Genomic DNA, 24,404 nt, shown 5'->3' with positions numbered 1-24,404 from the left:
GCCATCAGGTACGTCTTCTCTGACTCTGGCTGCAGTGCTGCTTCTCCGACCACCTGTCCGACATCCTGGGCCCATATGTCAGTGACTGGACGTCGCCGGGACCGTGAGGACCGCCGGTCCGCACCGAGCTTCACGTCCGCCGGTCCGGTCCCTGAGATCAGGACCGCTGCCCTGCTCGGTCCGGTCCGGACCGGACCGCCGGCGGCCGGTCCAATCAACGGCTCGGACCGGGACCGGACCGGCTCGGACCATGTCCACCCTGAGTTGCAACACATCGTCTATACGCATTGCTTCTTTGTAGACTTCCAGGGCCATGTTTGGCTTTGCTTTGTCTAGACGCATCGCTTGAAGACTGCTTCTCCATGGTCGAGCACACGCGGCAATCGCTGCTTCCGCTCCAGCAAAGTTAGCACTTATGCCCGTAACATCGACATAAATTTTGGAATCACCCCCTGCGTCCATAGCATCGGCATGAGTTTCCGAACCATGATCTTGAGAGTGAACATTTTCTTCACGGAGCGCGACAATTTCTTTAGCCGACGCTTGAAGAACTGGATCCTCCTCGTCCAAGAGTTCACACATCAACATCATGTCACTTTGGTCATCTAACCGGGCATGAGCGCCTTCTCCTTTGGGGGATTCTTGCACTCCGATTTGAAGTGCCCGAGCAAATTATAGTTGTGGCAACGGATCTTCCTCTTGCCAAACCTTTTCTTCTTTGGCTTCTCCGACTGTTCGTCGGTGTCCTTTGCGAGACGGTACTTTCCGCCGCTACCGGACGCCTTGTCGAAATTGTTCTCCTTGAAAACCATTGCCTGCCACTGAGCACGCGTTAGCATCAGGTACTCATCCTGTTTTGCATCACCATAACTCAGTTTCATCCGCTTGTCACGGGCCTTGAAACGACCAACCAGATCATCCAAAGTGAGAGTCTTGAGATCAACACATTGCTCGATCGCTAATACAATCTAGCGTGGTGGAGCGGCACGTAGAAAACGCCGGACCACGGAGATGTCCTCTAACTTCTCTCCAAGACCACAAATCCCGTTTACCATCGAAGCAACCCTCGCTGCGAAGACGTCCACCGTCTCATCTTCTCCCATCCTCAGATTCTCGTAACTTTTCAACAAAGTTTGCAAGTTCGCCTTGCGCACACGCGAGTGCCCTAGATGCAATGTCTTGAGTGTGTCCCACGCCTCCTTCGCTGATGTCTTTGAGATTAGATGATGCTGCACGTCCACTGGCATCACCGAGCAGATGGCCGTGATAGCCCGTCGATCCTTCCGATACAAGGCACCACCCTTCAGGTACTCGTACCGCCGGGGTCGACGGCTTCCCAGAGCTCATTGGCTTCGAGCGCCCACTCCATCATGGTCGCCCACACCACGAAGTTTCCACGGTCGAATCGTGGATACTCCAATCTCACCGGAGCAGCAATTACTTTAGCCACACCGGAGTACTCCGCCAGCTGCTTGTTTTTCTCGTCATCCGACATGATCTTCCGTTACTAGAAGATCAACCTTGCTCTAGATAATAATTGTTGGCCCAGTCCCGACGCCGAATACTTCCGGCGACGGGCAATACAACCGACGACGAACGACAATGACAGACGAAGCTCGCTGACGAACTTGACGAAGTGCTTTACGCCGAGATACACCATAGTGCAAAGCTAGCTTGTACTAGCTAGTCTGCTCCTGATCGATCTTTCCGAAGACAACACCAAAATCAGACGTACGTACTCGGCGGCCAGCCGGCCGGAAACAAACACACGCACGTACAAATATATTTGGATAGCCACAGGAACGTGTCGTTCTTGTTTTTCCTTTTTATTGCTTTTCGTCTCGATCCAAAAGTACAGGGATACCTGAGTATTTATATTAACTAGCTAACCTACTCGGTCAACTAATCTAGTCCTACTCAGTATACGCTTCAACTTGTAATCGGATATGTACACGTCCCGTGCACACACCGGCCAGCAGGGGCATGAAGTCGGGTTTAGTTCCAACACTGACCTCGAAGGACGGACATAATTTGCTGTATTTTTATAAACCTTGGGCAGACTATGAAGCTGGCGATGACAATGGTATATTTCCATCACAGGGATTGTTGTATTTTGCAAATACTATTTTTTTCTTATTCTGATGGTTCTGAGCTCTCGTTCTGGGTTCTGGAGGACTACGGTAGAGGAAAATGGACCTTGAAGTTGAAGCACAATGTCAGTCACTTGTAGTTGTTCGGAATAGAGTATCATGTGTGTGTAGATGATTATATGGTTATTTCAATCCATCCAGAACACAATTTGATTTTTATAGTCCATGGAGATGAAAAGACACTAATGTCATACGACATGGATTCTATGGAGGTGCGGTTTATACATAATCATGGATCTGATTGTGAAGTTGAATGGCCTGGTTGCGGCGACAAGACTCCATTTTGTCCATATGGTCCCTTGTTCTCAGTCATCGGCTGATAGACACTAAATGTCTTGCTTACTGCAGCTTCATAAGAGTCCATGTTTCTGATGATACCAGAGTTAGGCCTTGAATTTGGGCAACAGTGCATTGGGTAGACATTTATGAAGTTGTGATTGTTTCTGACATTCTGTAGCCGCTTGAGCACACTCAAGTGCTAACTAGTGCAGTTAACTTAGACTGAGCTTTTGCTTGTGTACTTGTATATATTTATGGCAGTTAGCAGCCCATGCAGTTGTAACAGCCTACTATTTTAATTATGGCTATTCTGATCGTCTTGTTGAACAATTATTAGTGTATTTTATATCTAAATGGAATTCTGGTCACTGCTCATTATATGTGTTTCAACATCTGTATTTGGATTTCCTCTTGCTTTGTCGTGCTACTGAATATCTGGATCCATTTTTTTCTAACAATATGGCACAGGCCTGTTGTCATGCTACTGAATGTCTGGGTCTCTTTGTTGGAATTAGATGATGTTGTCAAAGATGTATAGCTTTCAAAGTTTGAACTGGAATTTTGCCATTTCTTGGAAGATTTATCCATTAAATTGCATAATTCCTTTATTGTAGTGAATGATGGGGTTCACCTGAAGTAGGAGACGTTGGATAGCAGATGCCTTCTCTATATGTTGGTTTTAAATAATGAAAGATATCCATCACAACTGTGGGACATGTGGAGACTACACTCTAGTGGTAAACGACTAGTAATCTTGTATGACAGCAAGCAACAATTTTGTCATTTATTTATCCTATTATACTTTAGTAATCCCAGATTAGCTTCCCTAAAAATATGCCTAGCTCACCTCTACTGTAAGTGACACTTAAGAAGCCTCAAGGATTTGATCAGGTTTGAGCAAGCCTTGGCAGTGTTGTTCTTAGCTAGTTTTACAATCACTATTCCGACTGTGAAGCTTGTGTGGTGCCTGCTCTGTTCTTAGCCATTTTGAGTTGTTCTTAGAAGTGTTGTGTTGTGTTCGACGGCCGGTCACCTGAGCAGATGAAACTACTCAAAAGGCATGTATGCACCGTCATAATAGAGGTTGCCCTTAGTCCATACATGATACAAGGTTACTAGTATGGGGCGATACAAGGTTACGATGGGCGACGGGCGTGAGTCTCCGCCACCGCCAATCCAGCCGGAGCTACCGCCGCCGCTCCCGCCGGCCGATGGGGAAGGCTTGGGGGCCGACGGAGGGGGGCTTTCACCGCCGCCAATCCGCCTGGCAGACCCGCCTCGCGGAGAGACGCCTCCGCCTCGGCCGCCTCTGCGGTCGTCGCCGGATCCGCTTCTTCCTCTGGATGAGTTGCGGCTGGCGCTCGTGGTGGCTCCCGCGGCGGCGCTCGATCTGCCCCCTTCCCCGGCTTCTCGTCGAGATCCCTCGACGGCGGATCGGGATTGGGGGTTTTGAATCCTACGAAATGGTACGTGCGTTTTGAAGATGCTAGGGAGGCGGGGCGATGGATCAATGGCCTGATCTACTCGCATCCGACTCGTTGGATGACGATCTGAGATGAAGATGGAGATATTTTAGCCGGACGACATCTCAACGTTGACGAAGAGCTTGCTATCGGTAAGCGTTTATCGATTGATTTTTTCCATATCGAGGTTCTTGAGTGTGTGCAGGTGCCCATGGATTGCGAAGAACAACCTGTCGTAGTTGATCTTACGGAGGACGCCGACGGATCAAAGCCTCCGCAGCGGTTTGGGGGACGTTTCTGGATTCTTGCCAATGAGGATGAAGACGATGATGATCTGCCGGAAACGACGGTTCGGCCGCCATCTAGGCTTGGCGTGGTTACATCTATTTCGGTGCCTAAACCTATGGTGAGTTGCAAGAAATCGTTTTCACTCGGTACTCCGGTTCCTTCGCAGAAGTCGAAAGTGAAACCATGGAGTGGACCGTTGCCGAAGGTGGGGCTGCCGGCTATCACTTTGTCCGACTTTTTTAGTCCCGAGTGCTAGACGAGAGTGACTAGGAGAAAGAAGAAGGGTGGTCGGATGGTGTCACAGCGATCGCCGGCGGTGGCCGGTGCGCGTGATATTCGGGCGGCCGGAATTGCGCGTTTGAATTCGCTTTTGGGCACAGATGGGCCGCAAGCGACTGATTGCGCCGTGGGCTTGGCTAGTACTGGGCTAGAGGCCCAGGGGGTTGGCCAGGCCTGCGTTGCGGCGGGTGTGGGCGACGTGCATGAGGTGGCCTCGGGTCGGCCGCCCCCGCATGCACGATCTCCCTCCTCCTCTCACCTCGTTCCTGCTAGGGTTCGCCATCGCAGGAGACCTGGTTTTCCGGCGGCGTCCTTGCGCCGTCTTGTCCCAGGGATCGCCGGCGTTGGCCGCCGCCCGCCACCATGACCTCGTCCGGCTGCGATGCCGCCCAAGCCGCCTCCGCCGCGGGTTGCGCCGGCGGTGAGGAACCCGACCGGGGCCGCGGGGGTCTCCGCTGCTCAGGCTGCGGCTTCTATCGCGCCGGTCCCCGCGCGTGCTGCGCCTCCGCCTCGGGTGGCGCCGCCGCCTCGGGGGGCGCCTGAAGGAAATATGCCCTAGAGGCAATAATAAAGTTATTATTTATTTCCTTATATCATGATAAAGGTTTATTATTCATGCTAGAATTGTATTAACCGGAAACATAATACATGTGTGAATACATAGACAAACAGGGTGTCACTAGTATGCCTCTACTTGACTAGCTCGTTAATCAAAGATGGTTATATTTCCTAACCATGGACAAAGAGTTGTCATTTGATTAACGGGATCACATCATTAGTTGAATGATCTGATTGACATGACCCATTACATTAGCTTAGCACCCGATCGTTTAGTATGTTGCTATTGCTTTCTTCATGACTTATACATGTTCCTATGACTATGAGATTATGTAACTCCCGTGTGCCGGAGGAACACTTTGTGTGCTACCAAACGTCACAACGTAACTGGGTGATTATAAAGGTGCTCTACAGGTGTCTCCAAAGGTACATGTTGGGTTGACGTATTTCGAGATTAGGATTTGTCACTCCGATCGTCGGAGAGGTATCTCTGGGCCCTCTCGGTAATGCACATCACTTAGCCTTGCAAGCATTGCAACTAATGAGTTAGTTGCAGGATGATGTATTACGGAACGAGTAAAGAGACTTGCCGGTAACGAGATTGAACTAGGTATTGGATACCGACGATCAAATCTCGGGCAAGTAACATACCGATGACAAAGGGAACAACGTATGTTGTTATGCGGTCTGACCGATAAAGATCTTCGTAGAATATGTAGGAGCCAATATGGGCATCCATGTCCCGCTATTGGTTTTTGACCGGAGACGTGTCTCGGTCATGTCTACATTGTTCTCGAACCCGTAGGGTCCGCACGCTTAAGGTTTCGATGACAGTTATATTATGATTTTATACGTTTTGATGTACCGAAGGTTGTTCGGAGTCCCGGATGTGATCACGGACATGACGAGGAGTCTCGAAATGGTCGAGACATATTGGAAGCCTATGTTTGGATATTGGAAGTGTTCCGGGTGAAATCGGGATTTTACCGGAGTACCGGGAGGTTACCGGAACCCCCCGGGAGATATATGGGCCTTAGTGGGCCTTAGTGGAAAGAGAAGAGGCAGCCAGAGATGGGCCGCGCGCCCCTCCCCTCCCTTGGTCCGAATAGGACAAGGAGAGGGGGCCGGCCCCCCTTCCTCTTTCCCTCCCTCCGCGAATCCTATTCCAACTAGGATTGGGGGGGGGGGAATCCTACTCCCGGAGGGAGTAGGACTTCTCCTGGCGCGCCTCTCCTAGGCCGGCCGCACCCCCCCTTGAGCCTTTATATACGGAGGCAGGGGCACCCCAGAGGAACACAAGTTGATCCACGTGATCTTATTCTTAGCCGTGTGCGGCGCCCCCTGCCACCATAGTCCTCGATAATATTGTAGCGGTGCTTAGGCGAAGCCCTGCGACAGTAGTACATCAACATCGTCACCACGCCGTCGTGCTGACGGAACTCTTCCCCGACACTTTGCTGGATCGGAGTCCGGGGATCGTCATCGAGCTGAACGTGTGCTAGAACTCGGAGGTGCCGTAGTTTCGGTGCTTGATCGGTCGGGCCGTGGAGACGTACGACTACATCAACCAAACGCTTCCGTTGTCGATCTACAAGGGTACTTAGATCACACTCTCCCCTCTCGTTGCTATGCATCACCATGATCTTGCGTGTGCGTAGGAAATTTTTTGAAATTACTTCGTTCCCCAACAGTGGCATCCGAGCCTAGGTTTTATGTGTTGATGTTATATGCACGAGTAGAACACAAGTGAGTTGTGGGCGATATAAGTCATACTGCTTACCAGCATGTCATGCTTTGGTTCGGCGGTATTGTTGGATGAAGCGGCCCGGACCGACATTACGCGTACGCTTACGCGAGACCGGTTCTCCCGACGTGCTTTGCACATAGGTGGCTTGCGGGTGACAGTTTCTCCAATTTTAGTTGAACCAAGTGTGGCTACGCCCGGTCCTTGCGAAGGTTAAAACAACACCAACTTGACAAACTATCGTTGTGGTTTTGATGCGTAGGTAAGATTGGTTCTTGCTTAAGCCCGTAGCAGCCACGTAAAACTTGCAACAACAAAGTAGAGGAGGTCTAACTTGTTTTTGCAGGGCATGTTGTGATGTGATATGGTCAAGACATGATGCTAAGTTTTATTGTATGAGATGATCATGTTTTGTAACCGAGTTATCGGCAACTGGCAGGAGCCATATGGTTGTCGCATTATTGTATGCAATGCAATCGCGCTGTAATGCTTTACTTTATCACTAAGCGGTAGCGATAGTCGTGGAAGCATAAGACTGGCGAGACGACAACGATGCTATGATGGAGATCAAGGTGTCGCGCCGGTGACGATGGTGATCATGACGGTGCTTCAGAGATGGAGATCACAAGCACAAGATGATGATGGCCATATCATATCACTTATATTGATTGCATGTGATGTTTATCTTTTATGCATCTTATCTTGCTTTGATTGACGGTAGCATTATAAGATGATCTCTCACTAAATTATCAAGATAAAAGTGTTCTCCCTGAGTATGCACCGTTGCCAAAGTTCGTCGTGCCCAGACACCACGTGATGATCGGGTGTGATAAGCTCTACGTCCATCTACAACGGGTGCAAGCCAGTTTTGCACACGCAGAATACTCAGGTTAAACTTGACGAGCCTAGCATATGCAGATATGGCCTCGGAACACTGAGATCGAAAGATCGAGCGTGAGTCATATAGTAGATATGATCAACATAGTGATGTTCACCATTGAAAACTACTCCATTTCACGTCATGATCGGTTATGGTTTAGTTGATTTGGATCACGTGATCACTTAGAAGATTAGAGGGATGTCTATCTAAGTGGGAGTTCTTAAGTAATATGATTAATTGAACTTAAAGTTATCATGAACTTAGTACCTGATAGTATCTTGCTTATGTATGTTTGATTGTAGATAGATGGCCCGTGCTGTTGTTCCATTGAATTTTAATGCGTTCCTTGAGAAAGCAAAGTTGAAAGATGATGGTAGCAATTACACGGACTGAGTCTGTAACTTGAGGATTATCCTCATTGCTGCACAGAAGAATTACGTCCTGGAAGCACCGCTGGGTGCCAGGCCTGCTGCTGGAGCAACACCAGATGTTATGAACGTCTGGCAGAGCAAAGCTGATGACTACTCGATAGTTCAGTGTGCCATGCTTTACGGATTAGAATCGGGACTTCAACGATGTTTTGAACGTCATGGAGCATAGGAGATGTTCCAGGAGTTGAAGTTAATATTTCAAGCAAATGCCCGGATTGAGAGATATGAAATCTCCAATAAGTTCTATAGCTGCAAGATGGAGGAGAACAGTTCTGTCAGTGAGCATATACTCAGAATGTTTGGGTATAATAATCACTTGATTCAGATGGGAGTTAATCTTTCAGATGATTGCGTCATTGACAGAATTCTCCAATCACTGCCACCAAGCTACAAGAGCTTCGTGATGAACTATAATATGCAAGGGATGAATAAGACTATTCCCGAGCTCTTCGCAATGCTAAAAGCTGCGGAGGTAGAAATCAAAAAGGAGCATCAATTGTTGATGGTCAACGAGACCACTAGTTTCAAGAAAAAGGGCAAAGGGAAGAAGAAGGGGAACTTCAAGAACAACAACAAGCAAGTTGCTGCTCAAGAGAAGAAACCCAAGTCTGGACCTAAGCCTGAAACCGAGTGCTTCTACTGCAAGCAGACTGGTCACTGGAAGCGGAACTGCCCCAAGTATTTGGCGGATAAGAAGGATGGCAAGGTGAACAAAGGTATATGTGATATACATGTTATTGATGTGTACCTTACTAGAGCTCGCAGTAGCACCTGGGTATTTGATACTGGTTCTGTTGCTAATATTTGCAACTCGAAACAGGGACTACGGATTAAGCGAACACTGGCAAAGGACGAGGTGACGATGTGCGTGGGAAACGGTTCCAAAGTCGATGTGATCGCGGTCGGCACGCTACCTCTACATCTACCTTCGGGATTAGTATTAGACCTAAATAATTGTTATTTGGTGCCAGCGTTGAGCATGAACATTATATCTGGATCTTGTTTAATGCGAGACGGTTATTCATTTAAATCAGAGAATAATGGTTGTTCTATTTATACGAGTAATATCTTGTATGGTCATGCACCTTTGAAGAGTGGTCTATTTTTGATGAATCTCGATAGTAGTAACACACATATTCATAATGTTGAAGCCAAAAGATGCAAAGTTGATAATGATAGTGCAACTTATTTGTGGCACTGCCATTTAGGTCATATCGGTATAAAGCGCATGAAGAAACTCCATACTGATGGGCTTTTGGAATCACTTGGTACTTGCGAACCGTGCCTCATGGGCAAGATGACTAAAACACCGTTCTCCGATACTATGGAGAGAGCAACAGATTTGTTGGAAATCATACATACAGATGTATGTGGTCCGATGAATACTGAGGCTCGTGGCGGATATCGTTATTTTCTCACCTTCACAGATGACTTAAGCAGATATGGGTATATCTACTTAATGACACATAAGTCTGAAACATTTGAAAAGTTCAAAGAATTTCAGAGTGAAGTTGAAAATCATCGTAACAAGAAAATAAAGTTTCTACGATCTGATCGTGGAGGAGAATATTTGAGTTACGAGTTTGGTGTACATTTGAAGCAATGCGGAATAGTTTCGCAACTCACGCCACCCGGAACACCACAGTGTAATGGTGTGTCCGAACGTCGTAATCGCACTTTACTAGATATGGTGCGATCTATGATGTCTCTTACTGATTTACCGCTATCGTTTTGGGGTTATGCTTTAGAGACGGCCGCATTCACGTTAAATAGGGCACCATCAAAATCCGTTGAGACGACGCCTTATGAACTATGGTTTGGCAAGAAACCAAAGTTGTCGTTTCTTAAAGTTTGGGGCTGCGATGCTTATGTGAAAAAGCTTCAACCTGATAAGCTCAAACCCAAATCGGAGAAATGTGTCTTCATAGGATACCCAAAGGAGACTGTTGGGTACACCTTCTATCACAGATCCGAAGACAAGATATTCGTTGCTAAGAATGGATCCTTTCTAGAGAAGGAGTTTCTCTCGAAAGAAGTGAGTGGGAGGAAAGTAGAACTTGACGAGGTAACTGTACCCGCTCCCTTATTGGAAAGTAGTACATCACAAAAACCTGTTTCTGCGACACCTACACCAATTAGTGAGGAAGTTAATGATAATGATCATGAAACTTCAGAACAAGATACTACTGAACCTCGTAGATCAACCAGAGTAAGATCCGCGCCAGAGTGGTACGGTAATCCTGTTCTGGAAATCATGCTAGTAGATCATGATGAACCTACGAACTATGAAGAAGCGATGGTGAGCCCAGATTCCGCAAAATGGCTTGAAGCCATGAAATCTGAGATGGGATCCATGTATGAGAACAAAGTATGGACTTTGGTTGACTTGCCCGATGATCGGCAAGCAATTGAGAATAAGTGGATCTTCAAGAAGAAGACTGACGCTGACGGTAATATTACTGTCTGCAAAGCTCGACTTGTCGCAAAAGGTTTTAGACAAGTTTAAGGGGTTGACTACGATGAGACCTTCTCACTCGTAGCGATGCTTAAGTCTGTCCGAATCATGTTAGCAATTGCCGCATTTTATGATTATGAAATTTGGCAGATGGATGTCAAAACTGCATTCCTGAATGGATTTCTGGAAGAAGAGTTGTATATGATGCAACCGGAAGGTTTTGTCGATCCAAAGGGAGCTAACAAAGTGTGCAAGCTCCAGCGATCCATTTATGGACTGGTGCAAGCCTCTCGGAATTGGAATAAACGCTTTGATAGTGTGATCAAAGCATTTGGTTTTATACAGACTTTCGGAGAAGCCTGTATTTACAAGAAAGTGAGTGGGAGCTCTGTAGCATTTCTGATATTATATGTGGATGACATATTACTGATTGGAAATGATATAGAATTTCTGGATAGCATAAAGGGATACTTGAATAAGAGTTTTTCAATGAAAGACCTCGGTGAAGCTGCTTACATATTAGGCATAAAGATCTATAGAGATAGATCAAGACGCTTAATTGGACTTACACAAAGCACATACCTTGACAAGATTTTGAAGAAGTTCAAAATGGATCAAGCAAAGAAAGGGTTCTTTCCTGTATTACAAGGTGTGATGTTGAGTCAGACTCAATGCCCGACCACTGCAGAAGATAGAGAGAAAATGAAAGATGTTCCCTATGCTTCAGCCATAGGCTCTATCATGTATGCAATGCTGTGTACCAGACCTGATGTGTGCCTTGCTATAAGTCTAGCAGGGAGGTACCAAAGTAATCCAGGAGTGGATCACTGGACAGCGGTGAAGAACATCCTGAAATACCTGAAAAGGACTAAGGATATGTTTCTCGTATATGGAGGTGACAAAGAGCTCATCGTAAACAGTTACGTTGATGCAAGCTTTGACACTGATCCAGACGATTCTAAATCGGAAACCGGATACGTGTTTACATTAAACAGTGGCGCTGTCAGTTGGTGCAGTTCTAAACAAAGCGTCGTGGCGGGATCTACATGTGAAGCGGAGTACATAGCTGCTTCGGAAGCAGCAAACGAAGGAGTCTGGATGAAGGAGTTCATATCCGATCTAGGTGTCATACCTAGTGCATCGGGTCCAATGAAAATCTTTTGTGACAATACTGGTGCAATTGCCTTGGCAAAGGAATCCAGATTTCACAAGAGAACCAAACACATCAAGAGACGCTTCAATTCCATCCGGGATCTAGTCCAGGTGGGAGACATAGAGATTTGCAAGATACATACGGAGCTGAATGTAGCAGACCCGTTGACTAAGCCTCTTCCACGAGCAAAACATGATCAGCACCAAAGCTCCATGGGTGTTAGAATCATTACTGTGTAATCTAGATTATTGACTCTAGTGCAAGTGGTAGACTGAAGGAAATATGCCCTAGAGGCAATAATAAAGTTATTATTTATTTCCTTATATCATGATAAAGGTTTATTATTCATGGTATAATTGTATTAACCGGAAACATAATACATGTGTGAATACATAGACAAACAGAGTGTCACTAGTATGCCTCTACTTGACTAGCTCGTTAATCAAAGATGGTTATGTTTCCTAACCATGGACAAAGATTTGTCATTTGATTAATGGGATCACATCATTAGTTGAATGATCTGATTGACATGACCCATTCCATTAGCTTAGCACCTGATCGTTTAGTATGTTGCTATTGCTTTCTTCATGACCTATACATGTTCCTATGACTATGAGATTATGTAACTCCCGTGTGCCGGAGGAACACTTTGTGTGCTACCAAACGTTACAACGTAACTGGGTGATTATAAAGGTGCTCTACAGGTGTCTCCAAAGGTACATGTTGGGTTGACATATTTCAAGATTAGGATTTGTCACTCCGATCGTCGGAGAGGTATCTCTGGGCCCTCTCGGTAATGCACATCACTTAGCCTTGCAAGCATTGCAACTAATGAGTTAGTTGCAGGATGATGTATTACGGAACGAGTAAAGAGACTTGCCGGTAATGAGATTGAACTAGGTATTGGATACCGACGATCAAATCTCGGGCAAGTAACATACCGATGACAAAGGGAACAACGTATGTTGTTATGCGGTCTGACCGATAAAGATCTTCGTAGAATATGTAGGAGCCAATATGGGCATCCATGTCCCGCTATTGGTTATTGACCGGAGACGTGTCTCGGTCATGTCTACATTGTTCTCGAACCCGTAGGGTCCGCACGCTTAAGGTTTCGATGACAGTTATATTATGAGTTTATACGTTTTGATGTACCGAAGGTTGTTCGGAGTCCCGGATGTGATCACGGACATGACGAGGAGTCTCGAAATGGTCGAGACATATTGGAAGCCTATGTTTGGATATTGGAAGTGTTCCGGGTGAAATCGGGATTTTACCGGAGTACCGGGAGGTTACCGGAACCCCCCGGGAGATATATGGGCCTTAGTGGGCCTTAGTGGAAAAGAGTAGGACTCCTCCTGGCGCGCCTCTCCTAGGCCGGCCACACCCCCCTTGAGCCTTTATATACGGAGGCAGGGGCACCCCAGAGGAACACAAGTTGATCCACGTGATCATATTCTTAGCCGTGTGCGGCGCCCCCTGCCACCATAGTCCTCGATAATATTGTAGCGGTGCTTAGGCGAAGCGCTGCGACAGTAGTACATCAAGATCGTCACCACGCCGTCGTGCTGACGGAACTCTTCCCCGACACTTTGCTGGATCGGAGTCCGGGGATCGTCATCGAGCTGAACGTGTGCTAGAACTCGGAGGTGCCGTAGTTTCGGTGCTTGATCGGTCGGGCCGTGGAGACGTACGACTACATCAACCAAACGCTTCCGTTGTCGATCTACAAGGGTACGTAGATCACACTCTCCCCTCCCGTTGCTATGCATCACCATGATATTGCATGTGCGTAGGAATTTTTTTGAAATTTCTACGTTCCCCAACAGCGCCTCCTCCGCCTCCGGCTAGGGCGGCCCTTCCCCAGCCACCTAGGGCCGCGCCTCCTCCACCACCCCAGTCTAGGGCTACGCCGCCGCCGCCCCAACGGCCGTGGCCGAGGCAGATGGCGGGTGGTCACGGTGGCACTGGCCAAGGCTCGAATGGTCGCGGGGCGGATGCGTCGGCGGGGGATGATCGTAATCCTCCGCATGGTCAGTGGGGCGATGATGGATTTGATGGTTATGGTTCTGTTCTGCATCGGGGCTCTTCGTCTACCGGCGGTGGCTGTGGTTATGCATGGGTGGACAACGACAACGCCAACCGGGGTTTCCAAGGACCGCCCGACAACTTTGTGGAGGGTGCGGTTGGCCCTAATAACCGCTCTTTCCGGGGTCGTTTCCATGGAGGTCGGGGCGGGAACCAGCCAAGGTAGTCAGAATCCCGATTCGACTGCTAGAATCCTACGACTTCACGACCCTACGGAAGCATGTCAATACAAATCCCACTATGAATCCGAATCAGGTAGAATCCATGTTGGGTCGCGATCCAAATCATAGAATCTTGTACAAAACTGTACAATCCTGACTATGCTATGGACTGCATCCGATTCTACTAATTTATCTAAGCCGTTTGTTTAGTTGTAGCAAAATAGTATGCCATCATCCAAACCCCTTTTCATATACCTCATGGACATTTATTCCCCTCCCAAGTCCAAACGCTCAGCCATAGACACCTTTGATCTAGCTCTCAGAAACCCTAGATCAAAATTGAGGATCAGGCTAGTCGACATATGGAATTGGCGTGAAAAGGAGGATGCTTCAAGATTGATCGGAGAAGGAGAGCAAAACCCTTCAAGGTTTAGCACTGTAGGTTAGATAGACAAGTGATCGACTATTCACGCACTCTAAAAAGAACATAAGTCAATTTCGTGCATTGAAGGTTTAAATGTTCTATATATTTCCCTCTCATGTATGTTCCATACATGCGAGCTAGATGGTAGGTTAGCCATAAAAAGATGTAGAATACAACTAGCATTGTGTGTACGTTCTTTGCTCCATATCTAGTGTCAAAACTCTATAGAACCCATATAAATTTCTTGTGTGCATACAAAATATCTTATTTGAGTAAATCTAGTAGAATCCTCGATTCCACGACTCGATCTTATGACTCGATTCTGTCTGAGGAAAACCGATCCGACTCCGAATCCCGACTCTGACTACCTTGGAACCGGCGTCACCCACCGCCAAGGCATTCGAAGACTTCTGCTGAGATGGAGGTGGCCGACGGTGGATCGGCTCTACCACAGGTGGCGGTAGAGACGGTTCAAGCCCTGGCTGAAGTCACGTTGCCGGAGCCCATGCATACTGGAGATTCTACTTCTGAGCAAGGTATGGAGAAGTCCGAGGTTGACAAGGTGTCCAAGTGGGTGTCTAAAAAGAAGAAGCTATCCTGTTTCCGTTGTGGTGAACCGGGACACTTTTTGGTTGAATGCACTGTAGAGTTATGTGACTTGTGCTGGAAACCTAAACATACAGCTGCCGAGTGTCCTCTTATGTTGGGGCCTAAACCTTCTGTTCATATATACGGGGTTTGCTACTCGGAGTTGATGTTTTTCGAGTCTCCCAGTGTGGAACCCTTGGCACCCGCGGTGGAGACCTCTTTCCCCGGTGGTTCATGGACCGCTGACCGAGGCGCAGATCATTCAGCAGTCGAGGGAGCTCGCTCCAGGTAATTTTCAGTGGTCGTTGCTCAAGCTCACAGATACAACTTACAAAGTAGATTTCCTGTCTAAGGAGGATCAACTGAGAATCCTCAAGTTCGGTATGAGCAGGGTCCCAGGCACTAGTTTTGTGTTGCAGTTTGATGAGTGGAAAAAGAAGGAGCCGCAGGGCACACCGTTAACTCAGATTTGGGTACGTTTCTCTGGGGCGCCATCTGATCCCCTGGACAGCTTTTTGGTGACGTGGAGCCTGGGTTCTTTGATTGGCAAGACTGAGCAGGTGGATATGCAGTTCACACGGGCTCACGGGGTGGCGCGTTTACTTGTCAGTGTTGCTAACATTGAGTTCCTGCCGGACATGGTGCCTTGGACACATGAAGGCGTTCTGTATTAGTTGGATGTTGAGTATGAGGATCGTAACCTTTTCAATGAGTTTGAGAATGATAATCCCATGGACACCTCTGAGGGAGGAGGTGCTTCGGGGAACCAAGATGATTCTGCTAAGAGTAATGATGATAAGGCCAAGGGGCCTTCGGGTCCGTCTGATTCTGGTGACTCTGCTCCTGTTGGGTCAACTGGTGCGGTCCTGATGAGCACTTTGCAGCTTGGTTCCTTGGGAGCGTTCTCAGCTCCGCCTAGGCTTTGGTGCGACCGAGTTGTTCCTGTGAGCCCTGTGGTGACTCCGTGCGTGACAAAGCCTGTTGAGATGGGAGGTGCCGAGGGACGGGAGGCCCCTCCCTCTTCTCTTACCTTTCCCCCGGCTATGGTGGAGGTGGCTGCGACGATGGTCTCGGTTGGAGGTGACGGGCAGGAGGCCCGGCTCTCCGAGTTGCCGTCGCCGTCGGCGCCGAGGGCGAGCTCGAAGCTCCCTCCCTTGACGTCAGATGCTTGCGGATGAGTGGGCATGCAGGAGGCCGCCGTATCCCCTCCTGCCAGGACGCGTCCTGCTTCAGAGGGCGGGTCGGGTGGCGTGACCATTTCGTCGCCACACTCCCCGGAGCGCCCTAGGCTGGTCTCGCCGGTCTCGGCTTTCGGCGGGACTTCCGTGGACAGGCCGCGGAAGTTGTCGTCGTCTTGTGGTGCTGCGCCGGTGGTATCGGCCCGGGTCACCGCTGTTGGGGGACGGGCAGGAGGCCTTTCCCCTAGCAGAGCTTCGCGCGAGGAGGTCATCGCCTTTGGTGGGATCCCGGATCCTGTCTCTGAGGGGAGGCGGATCAGCGGGAGGCTGCAGGAGCAGTCGGACGTTGATGACATGCAGCTGAGGTGTGCTATGAGGGCGGCCAAGCTACTTGCCGTCGAGATCTCCACTGGTATGTCTGTCAATAAGTCAAATTCAATTATGCATTTTACCAATGATGAAATTGTTCACAATGCAAAACAATTAGGAGTATCGCTTGGTAATAATGATATGGAGATATCTAGGTCAGTTAATGACATTCTGGATTTGGAAGCTGAACGAACATTAGAAATGATTCGTCACATAGCTGCCATTAAACCTATGAATGAGTCGGAGATTGATGCGCTTGGGGTTAGGGCTCTTGATGGTTTGTGTGCCGATTTTGACCCTGCTTTACCGGAGACGGAGGAGGATGAGGGGTTTGCCTATCCTGAGACCTCTAATCATGTAGATGAGTCTTTGGTGATTGCGGCAGAGCCTGAGTGTGGTGACCGATCTGAAGATCGCATTAAGCCTAAACGGACTTGGAAACGGAAGGTTTATCCAGTGTCGGCTGCACGTCGAAGTGCTAGGATCCGTACCTCTAAAAAAATTTCATGATGAAATATGAGAGGCATTTTTTGGAATAGTAGAGGTCTTAAAGACTTGGCTAAAAGAAGGTTTCTAGCGGATGCTTCTCTTGAACATCATTTGGATTTTATTGCTTTGTCTGAGACTGGAAGAGGCAACTTCACTTCACAATTTCTTAGCACTTTATCCGGGGGGGGGGGGGTAGATTTCGACTGGCATTGCCTCCCCCCTCGAGGAAGATCCGGTGGGGTTTTACTTGGGGTTAAGTGTGAAACTTTGGAAGTTGGAGTGTAGTTTTGGGGGAGTTTGCGGTAAAGTTTCGGGTCAGAACTAAGGCAGATGGATTTGATTGGGCTTTGGTGGAGGTTTACGGAGCCGTGCAACCAGAACTCAAGCCAGATTTCTTGGCCGCTCTGGTCCGTGTCTACGGTAACGAGCAGCTCCCTATCTTAGTGGGGGGTGATTTCAACACTATTCGAAGAAGGGAGGATAAGAATAATGAGAATTTTGACAACAGATGGTCGTTTATGTTCAATACCATCATTGAAAGCTTGGATCTCAAAGAGATAGAGCTCTCAGGTAGGAAATTCACTTGGGCTAACTCGTTACCGGTACCGACTTTTGAGAAGCTTGACCATGTTTTAGCTAGTGTCGAATGGGAACAGAAGTTTCCCTTGGTAACAGTGGAGGCGTTGACACGAGGTATCTCGGATCACACACCGTTACTGGTTGACTCGGGTGCTCAAACACATGTGGGTAACAAGAATATTTTTTCGTTTGAACTTGCATGGTTTGAAAGAGAAGGGTTCCTCGAGTTGTTAGCTAGAGAATGGGCTAAAGACTCAGGAGGAAGGTCGCCCATTGAGCGATGGCAATGCAAGATTCGTCATCTCCGAAGGTTCCTTCGTGGATGGGCTAAGCATACGCATGCACTACTAGGGAAAACCTTATACACAGAATCTTAGCAGCAGCGCGGTTTAAAAACAAACGCTACTGCTAATTAGCAGTAGCGAGCTTGAGGAAACCGCGCTACTAATAACCCGATAGTAGTAGCGCGGGTTTTTACCCCTTGCTACTACTAAGCGATTTCCACCGTGCCTTCAGGGACCAGCTATAGTAGTAGCGCGGTTTATAAACCCACGCTACTACTAAGTCGTTAGTAGTAGCGTGGGTTATAAACCCCACGCTACCACTTGCACCTGCTCCCACCCCACCAACCATCCCACGCCATGTCTAAAAAAAACTCAACGCCCGATCCAGATCCCCAATCCCGTCTCCGCTCCCACCTCCTCTCCTCCTCTCCCATGTCCCAACCCGCCATGGAGGGGGAGCCGCCCGCGCAGCCCCCAGCGCCGCCACCGCCTACGGCTCATCCCGCCGCAGGGCGTGGAAGTGGTGCGTCCACTCCGGCCAGCACGACAGCGCCACCTCGGGCCACGCCGCCGCCGCCGACTTCACGCCCGTGCCCAGGATGTGCCGCCTCGTCATGGCCAACTACGCCCCGCCCGACCTCCTCGCTTGCCGCCCCTCCTCCTCGACCCCTCAAACGTCGTGCACCGCCGCAGCTACGCCGATATGGGGGGCCGGGTCACGCCCTACCTCGTCTACCTCGACCACGCGCACGCCGACTTCGTGCTCGCGCTGCGCGGCCTCAACCTCGGCCGCGAGTCCGACTACGCGCTGCTCCTCGGCAAGCGCCGCTTTGATGGCGGCTACGTCCACAACGGCCTCCTCCGCGCCGCCGGCTGGGTGCTCGACAGGGAGTGCGACCTGCTTCGGGACCTCGTCGACTGGCACCCCGCCTACACGCTCACCTTCACGGGCCACTCCCTCAGCGCCGGCGTCGCCGCCATGCTCACCATGGTCGTCGTGCTCAACCTCGACAAGCTCGGCAAGGTCGAGAGGGGCCGCACCAGGTGCTACGCCGATGTCATCAACTCCGTCGTGCTGCAGGTGACTCACTGATGACCCAATTGATTTGGTTGCTTGCTTGTCTGAATTTGGTGGTTACAAGTTCAGTTGTAGAGGAATTTGGGTTACATGTAGTATGTCTGAATTTGGGTTACATGTAGCTGTCAGGCTGAATTTTGGTGGATACCTGCTCTGCTTCTGAGTAAGATAAACATTGCGTTGCAGAATCTAGTATAATGCCTATCTGAATTTTGCTGGGTGCTTCCTTGTTGCTAGAAATTCAGTTGCAGAATTTAGTTACATGCCTATCTGAATTTTGTTGGGTGTAATGCCTATCTGAATCTTTTTAGTTCCAAGTTCTGAACATATGAAGATCCAACATCTAATTTATTTCTCATAGATGAGTGATGGACGATGCAGCGGAGGAGGCATACCGATGGCAGGTTGTAGCAAATCAGGAGGCCGCCGCCGTCGGCGGACGCTGCCGAGTGGAGAAACTACGTGGACGGTGGACGCTGCCGAGTGGAAAACCTACAGCGGACTGGTGAGATAACTGAAATTTCATAACAGCGACTCCATGCATGGTATGTTCCCCTTTTGCCATATTTTACATACGCATCTTATATATTTTTTGAGATCTAAGCCCTTAGAGACAATAGATTCTGATCTTCTGGTCTTTGCCTGCTGATGCTTTTATTATTCAAAGTGGTTCAGTTCCAGTACGTACAGACTAGCCATATTATGACTTGCAGGAATTTTTTTTACTTTTTGTACATTCTCATTTAAGTTTTCTTGCGATAGCACACTAATTAACAGAAAAACCTTATGGCATATGACCTTTTCTATGTGTGACGTATATGTAAAGTTAGTTTTCTCTTAAAAAAATCATCCGCCGATAAGCTGAATTAGAGGGAAATTCATGGAAAATGAACCAGCATACAAACCATAGTAATAATCCCAGTGAACTAGCTCTACAGACTAGCATACATGTTATTTAAAAACAAGGGGTTTGCCATGCTACAACAGATTCCTGACTAAATTTATCTATTCTACTTGGTCTTTTGATTTGAAACATCTATATATTCCTCATAAACATATTGGTTTTGCTACCAGCAGTAGGCGCTTTCTTTGTTCTGCAGCTGGGATTTCAGTAAAAGAAAATGTTTAATCTTCAGTGAATATGCACAGTACCAAGACTTTGTTCTGCAGCTCGCACGCCGCATCCGTGGCGAGAGGGCCTAGGCTGCTCTGTGCGCGTCGTCGTCTTAGCCAGTTGTGTTAATCGGTGGAAATGCGAGAGGGCCACGCCTCACTAGTAATCTTGTTGATTGCCTCTGAACCTGAATGAATAGCCTTGCTCGTTTAGTTCTGTGTGTCCATATGATTTATGCTTTGCTGTTTTATCCTGTTGTTCCTTTTGATCCCTGTGACTGTTGCAATCAACTCTCACCTGTACCATGATGCTAACAGGTAAATTAGGACAAGAGATGTTTCTATTTTGCACTGCTCATACTGTACATACTATGATTCATCTGATGGGTTTCTTGCACCTGCAAATGACAACGTCATGATGTTGTCAACGGTGTGGTTGAGGCAGAAGGTGTATCCAAATATGATGCAGGTGAAGCTGCTGCAGATCAGAAAGGTGAACACATGTTCGCCTGTATTAAGATATTTTTAGTAATTTAAAGCTGAAATGATATCCTGTAGCGAACTGGGATTATGGTCTGTCTCTTAAACTATCTTTGATCTTGTCCATAATGCTTCCCTGCAGAGCAAAAAGGTTCAACAACCATGAAATCCTAGCTGAGGACGTGCGAGACTGGGATATAGCCAGTGACCGGGGGCAAGGGTAGCGTGCGCAGGTGCTTTCTTTGTTTTCAATCTAATTGTTGTGTGTTATTATCTTGAATACATTTCCCTTTTAATTTATTTTCAATGTTCCAAGCCTGGACATAGTTATTGTATCTTATTATCGTCTTTGGAAGTGGCCGGACCCTTCCGCGAACCCTGCGCAAGCAGGAGCTAACTAACAAGTTTTCACTTTCTCGACTGGGTGCAGGGTGATCGACGAGGACTACTGCGGCCCGATGGGAGTCGTGCTCTTCAACTACTCGGAGGCAGACTTCACCGTGAAGCCCCGCGACCGCATCATACAGATTATCGTCCAGGTGATTGCGACGCAGGAGGTCCCCGGGGTGGAGGACCTCGACGCCACCGTCCGGACGTCACCGAGGTGGAGGACGACGGCACCGTCCGGAGTTCCTCAAGGTGGAGGACCTCGACGCTTTGTACATACATCTAGAGAAGTGGTCTGGTTAGGTTGGTGGTGAAACGCTAGGGAAGGTACCAACCTTTTGTTGATGGTTGTGTGTGTCCTCGTGATCTCTTCGAGTTGAGATGTTGAATGTTGCATCCATAAACACTACAAGTGTTAAGATGGTTCTGTGAAATTTATTTTGCACTGGACGTGTCTCTGATCTCCATTCATGAATACTGCATCTATTTTTATTTTTTAATTCCTAATTTTCTACTAGTAGCGTTGGGAAAAAAGTGCCCTACTAGTATTTAGGATACTAGTAGCGCTGGTATTGTAGGCACGCTACTACTACTTCATTAGTAGTAGCGCGGGTTTGTAATAGCAGTAGCGTGGGTGGCACACGCTACTACTAACAAAGTTAGTAGTAGCGCGGGTTCCTCCCACGCTACTACTAACTATTAGCTGTAGCACGATACTAGTAGCGCGGGTACCCGCGCTGTTAGTAGCCATTTTACCAGCGCTGCTAGTAGCCTTTTTCCTAGTAGTGATGGGATATATAAGGCGGAGAAGGAGCGACTCCTTCTACTTATTCAGACCCTAGAAGTTAAAGCTGAAACTTCTATCTTAGGTACCAGTGAGCTGGAAACTAAGATGGAGGCGGAGTTGCGGCTGAAAGAGCTTCTCCGCGAGGAGGAATTGAAGTGGGCGTTGCGAGCTAAAGTTCACAAAATCGTCCAAGGCGAGGATAACACTCAATTCTTTCATATGATTGCTAATGGGAAGCATTGTAAGAAGAGAATTTTCCAATTAGAATAAGACGAAGGAATGATAGTTGGTCAAGAAAACCTGAAAGCTTACATTACCAACTATTATAAGCAGTTGTTTGGACCTCCAGAAGATAATTTTGTGTCTTTAGATGAGTCAAGGGTTGAGGATGTTCCTCAACTTGAAACTGACGAGAATGAGATTTTGACAGCTCCCTTTACGGAGAAAGATGTGTTTGAGGCCATCGCACAAATGGAAAATAATAAGGCTCCAGGACCGGATGGGTTTCCGGCAGAGTTTTATAAAAAGTGTTGGCACTTCATTAAGGGAGACTTGATGCCGATGTTTCATGAGTTTTTTGCTGGACAGCTTCATTTGTTTAAGCTGAATTTTGGAACGATAACTCTTCTTCCTAAGAAGACAGAGGCCGTTCGCATTGATCAGTTCAGGCCTATATGTCTGCTTAATGTTAGTTTCAAAATCTTCACCAAGGTCGGGACGAATAGACTTATGCAGATTGCGCACTCTGTTATGCATCCGTCCCAGACTGCTTTCATGCCAGATAGAAATATCCTTGAAGGGGTCATTGTGTTGCATGAAACGCTCCATGAGATTCACTCAAAAAACTAGATGGCGTTGTTTTTAAAGTCGATTTTGAAAAAGCATACGATAAAGTTAAATGGCCTTTCCTTCAACAAGATTTGCGTATGAAAGGATTTGACACGGCCTGGAGAAACCAGATTGAATCCTTTACGCAAAAAGGGAGTGTAGGAATTAAAGTGAATGACGACATAGGTCACTATTTCCAGACACACAAAGGGTTAAGGCAAGGAGGTCCCATGTCACTGATCCTATTCAACATAGTGGTTGATATGCTGACTATTTTAATAGGACGGGCTAAGGATGTGGGGAAGGTAGGTGGCCTTGTTCCGCATCTAGTTGACGGAGGTATTTCCATCCTTTAGTATGCTGATGATACTATCATCTTTATGGAGCACGACTTGGCGAAAGCAAGAAACATGAAGCTTCTGTTATAATTATTTGAACAATTGTCCGGGCTCAAAATTAACTTCCACACGAGCGAATTGTTCTGTTTTGGAAGAGCTAATGTTGACCAGGAGGCTTATAAACAATTGTTCGGATGTGAATTGGGCACGTTACCGTTCACGTATTTAGGTATACCCATTCATCATCGTAAGCTGACTAACAAAGAGTGGAAATGCATCGAGGATCGTTTTGAGAAGAAACTGAGCTGTTGAAAAGGGAAACTCATGTCATACAAAGGATGATTAATTTTGATTAATTCGGTCCTCACCAGTATGCCTATGTTTCTCCTATCCTTTTTCGAGGTCCCGGTGGGTGTCAGGAAAAGGCTAGACTTCTATCAATCTCGATTCTTTTGGCAGAGTGATGAGCTTAAACGAAAGTATAGACTTGCTAAATGGGATATAATCTGTAGGCCGAAGGACCAAGTTGGTCTATGAATTGAAAATCTGGAAGTCAAAAACATATGTCTCCTTAGCAAGTGGCTATTTAAACTTTCGTCCGAGACGGAGGCTACTTGCGCTCAGATTCTGCGTAACAAATATCTTCAGTCTAAAACCTTGGCCCAGGTGACAGTGAGGCCGACTGACTCACCTTTTTGGAAAGGCTTGATGAGAGTCAAACAACTCTTTTTCAACAAGACAAGGTTCATAGTCGAAAATGGAGCTAATACGAGGTTCTGGTAGGATACGTGGCTTGGGGAGACTCCCCTTGCACTTCAATATCCTACTCTGTACAACGTTGTTCAACGTAGAGATGCCTACGTTGCAACCGTTCTACAATCCACTCCCCTCAATATTAGTTTTTGGAGGATGCTAGTTGGAAATCGTTGGGAGGCCTGGCTTCATCTTGTAAGATGTTTGATGGATGTCCAGCTGTCCCAGCAGGCAGGTCAGCTGTATTGGAAACTAACTAAGAACGGCGTGTTCTCGGTCAAATCCATGTATCTGGATGTCATAAACTCTAGCGTCATTCCTTCCTCGAAGCACGTTTGGAAAGTAAAGGTACCTTTGCGAATCAAAGTGTTTATGTGGTTTGTGCATAAACAAGTTATTTTGACTAAGGATAATCTGGCAAAACGGAACTGGGTGGGCTCTGCTAGATGTAGTTTTTGTGACCATAACGAAACTATCAAACACCTATTTCTTGATTGTCCGCTGGCTAAGATTCTATGGCGGTCGATTCATAGTGCTTTGAATATTAATCCGCCTACTTCCATCAACATGTTATTTGGAACGTGGCTTGATGGGGTTGACTCTGATACAGCGAGGCACATTCGTGTTGGCGTTTGTGCTTTATTATGGGCAGTCTGGAACTGCAGAAATGATTTGGTTTTTAACAGATCAACGAACATTCACTTTTTGCAGGTTATCTTCAGGGCCACGGCGTTGATCCGTATGTGGTCGCTACTCACTCCGACGGAGGCCAGGGAGCGTTTGGTTACTGCGTCTACCCG

At 47.5% G+C, this 24,404-nt stretch overlaps 1 protein-coding gene across 1 annotated transcript; it reads right to left on the bottom strand.

Moving 5' to 3' along the window:
• Positions 1–605: 605 nt before the first annotated feature.
• Positions 606–1,495, bottom strand: LOC147981311 (uncharacterized). Its single transcript, XM_087515931.1, has 3 exons — positions 1,318–1,495; positions 1,053–1,240; positions 606–932 (listed from the first exon to the last, which is right to left on the bottom strand). The coding sequence occupies exons 1-3, from the start codon at positions 1,493–1,495 to the stop codon at positions 606–608; spliced, it is 693 nt and encodes a 230-aa protein (XP_087372057.1).
• Positions 1,496–24,404: the final 22,909 nt, after the last annotated feature.

The sequence above is a fragment of the Triticum urartu genome, chromosome 3A, assembly GCF_056163025.1.
Source record: "Triticum urartu cultivar PI428250 chromosome 3A, HENAU_Tu73, whole genome shotgun sequence".
NCBI lineage: Eukaryota > Viridiplantae > Streptophyta > Magnoliopsida > Poales > Poaceae > Triticum > Triticum urartu.
This window is presented reverse-complemented; position numbering and strand designations above follow the sequence as displayed.

Coding starts and splice junctions, on each gene's coding strand:
- LOC147981311 (XM_087515931.1), bottom strand. CDS start 1,495: ATGTCGGATGACGAGAAAAACAAGCAGCTGGCGGAGTACTCCGGTGTG. Junction 1,241..1,317: donor GGAAGCCGTCGACCCCGGCG/GTACGAGTACCT, acceptor CGGTGATGCCAG/TGGACGTGCAGCATCATCTA. Junction 933..1,052: donor CAGCGAGGGTTGCTTCGATG/GTAAACGGGATT, acceptor GTTGATCTCAAG/ACTCTCACTTTGGATGATCT.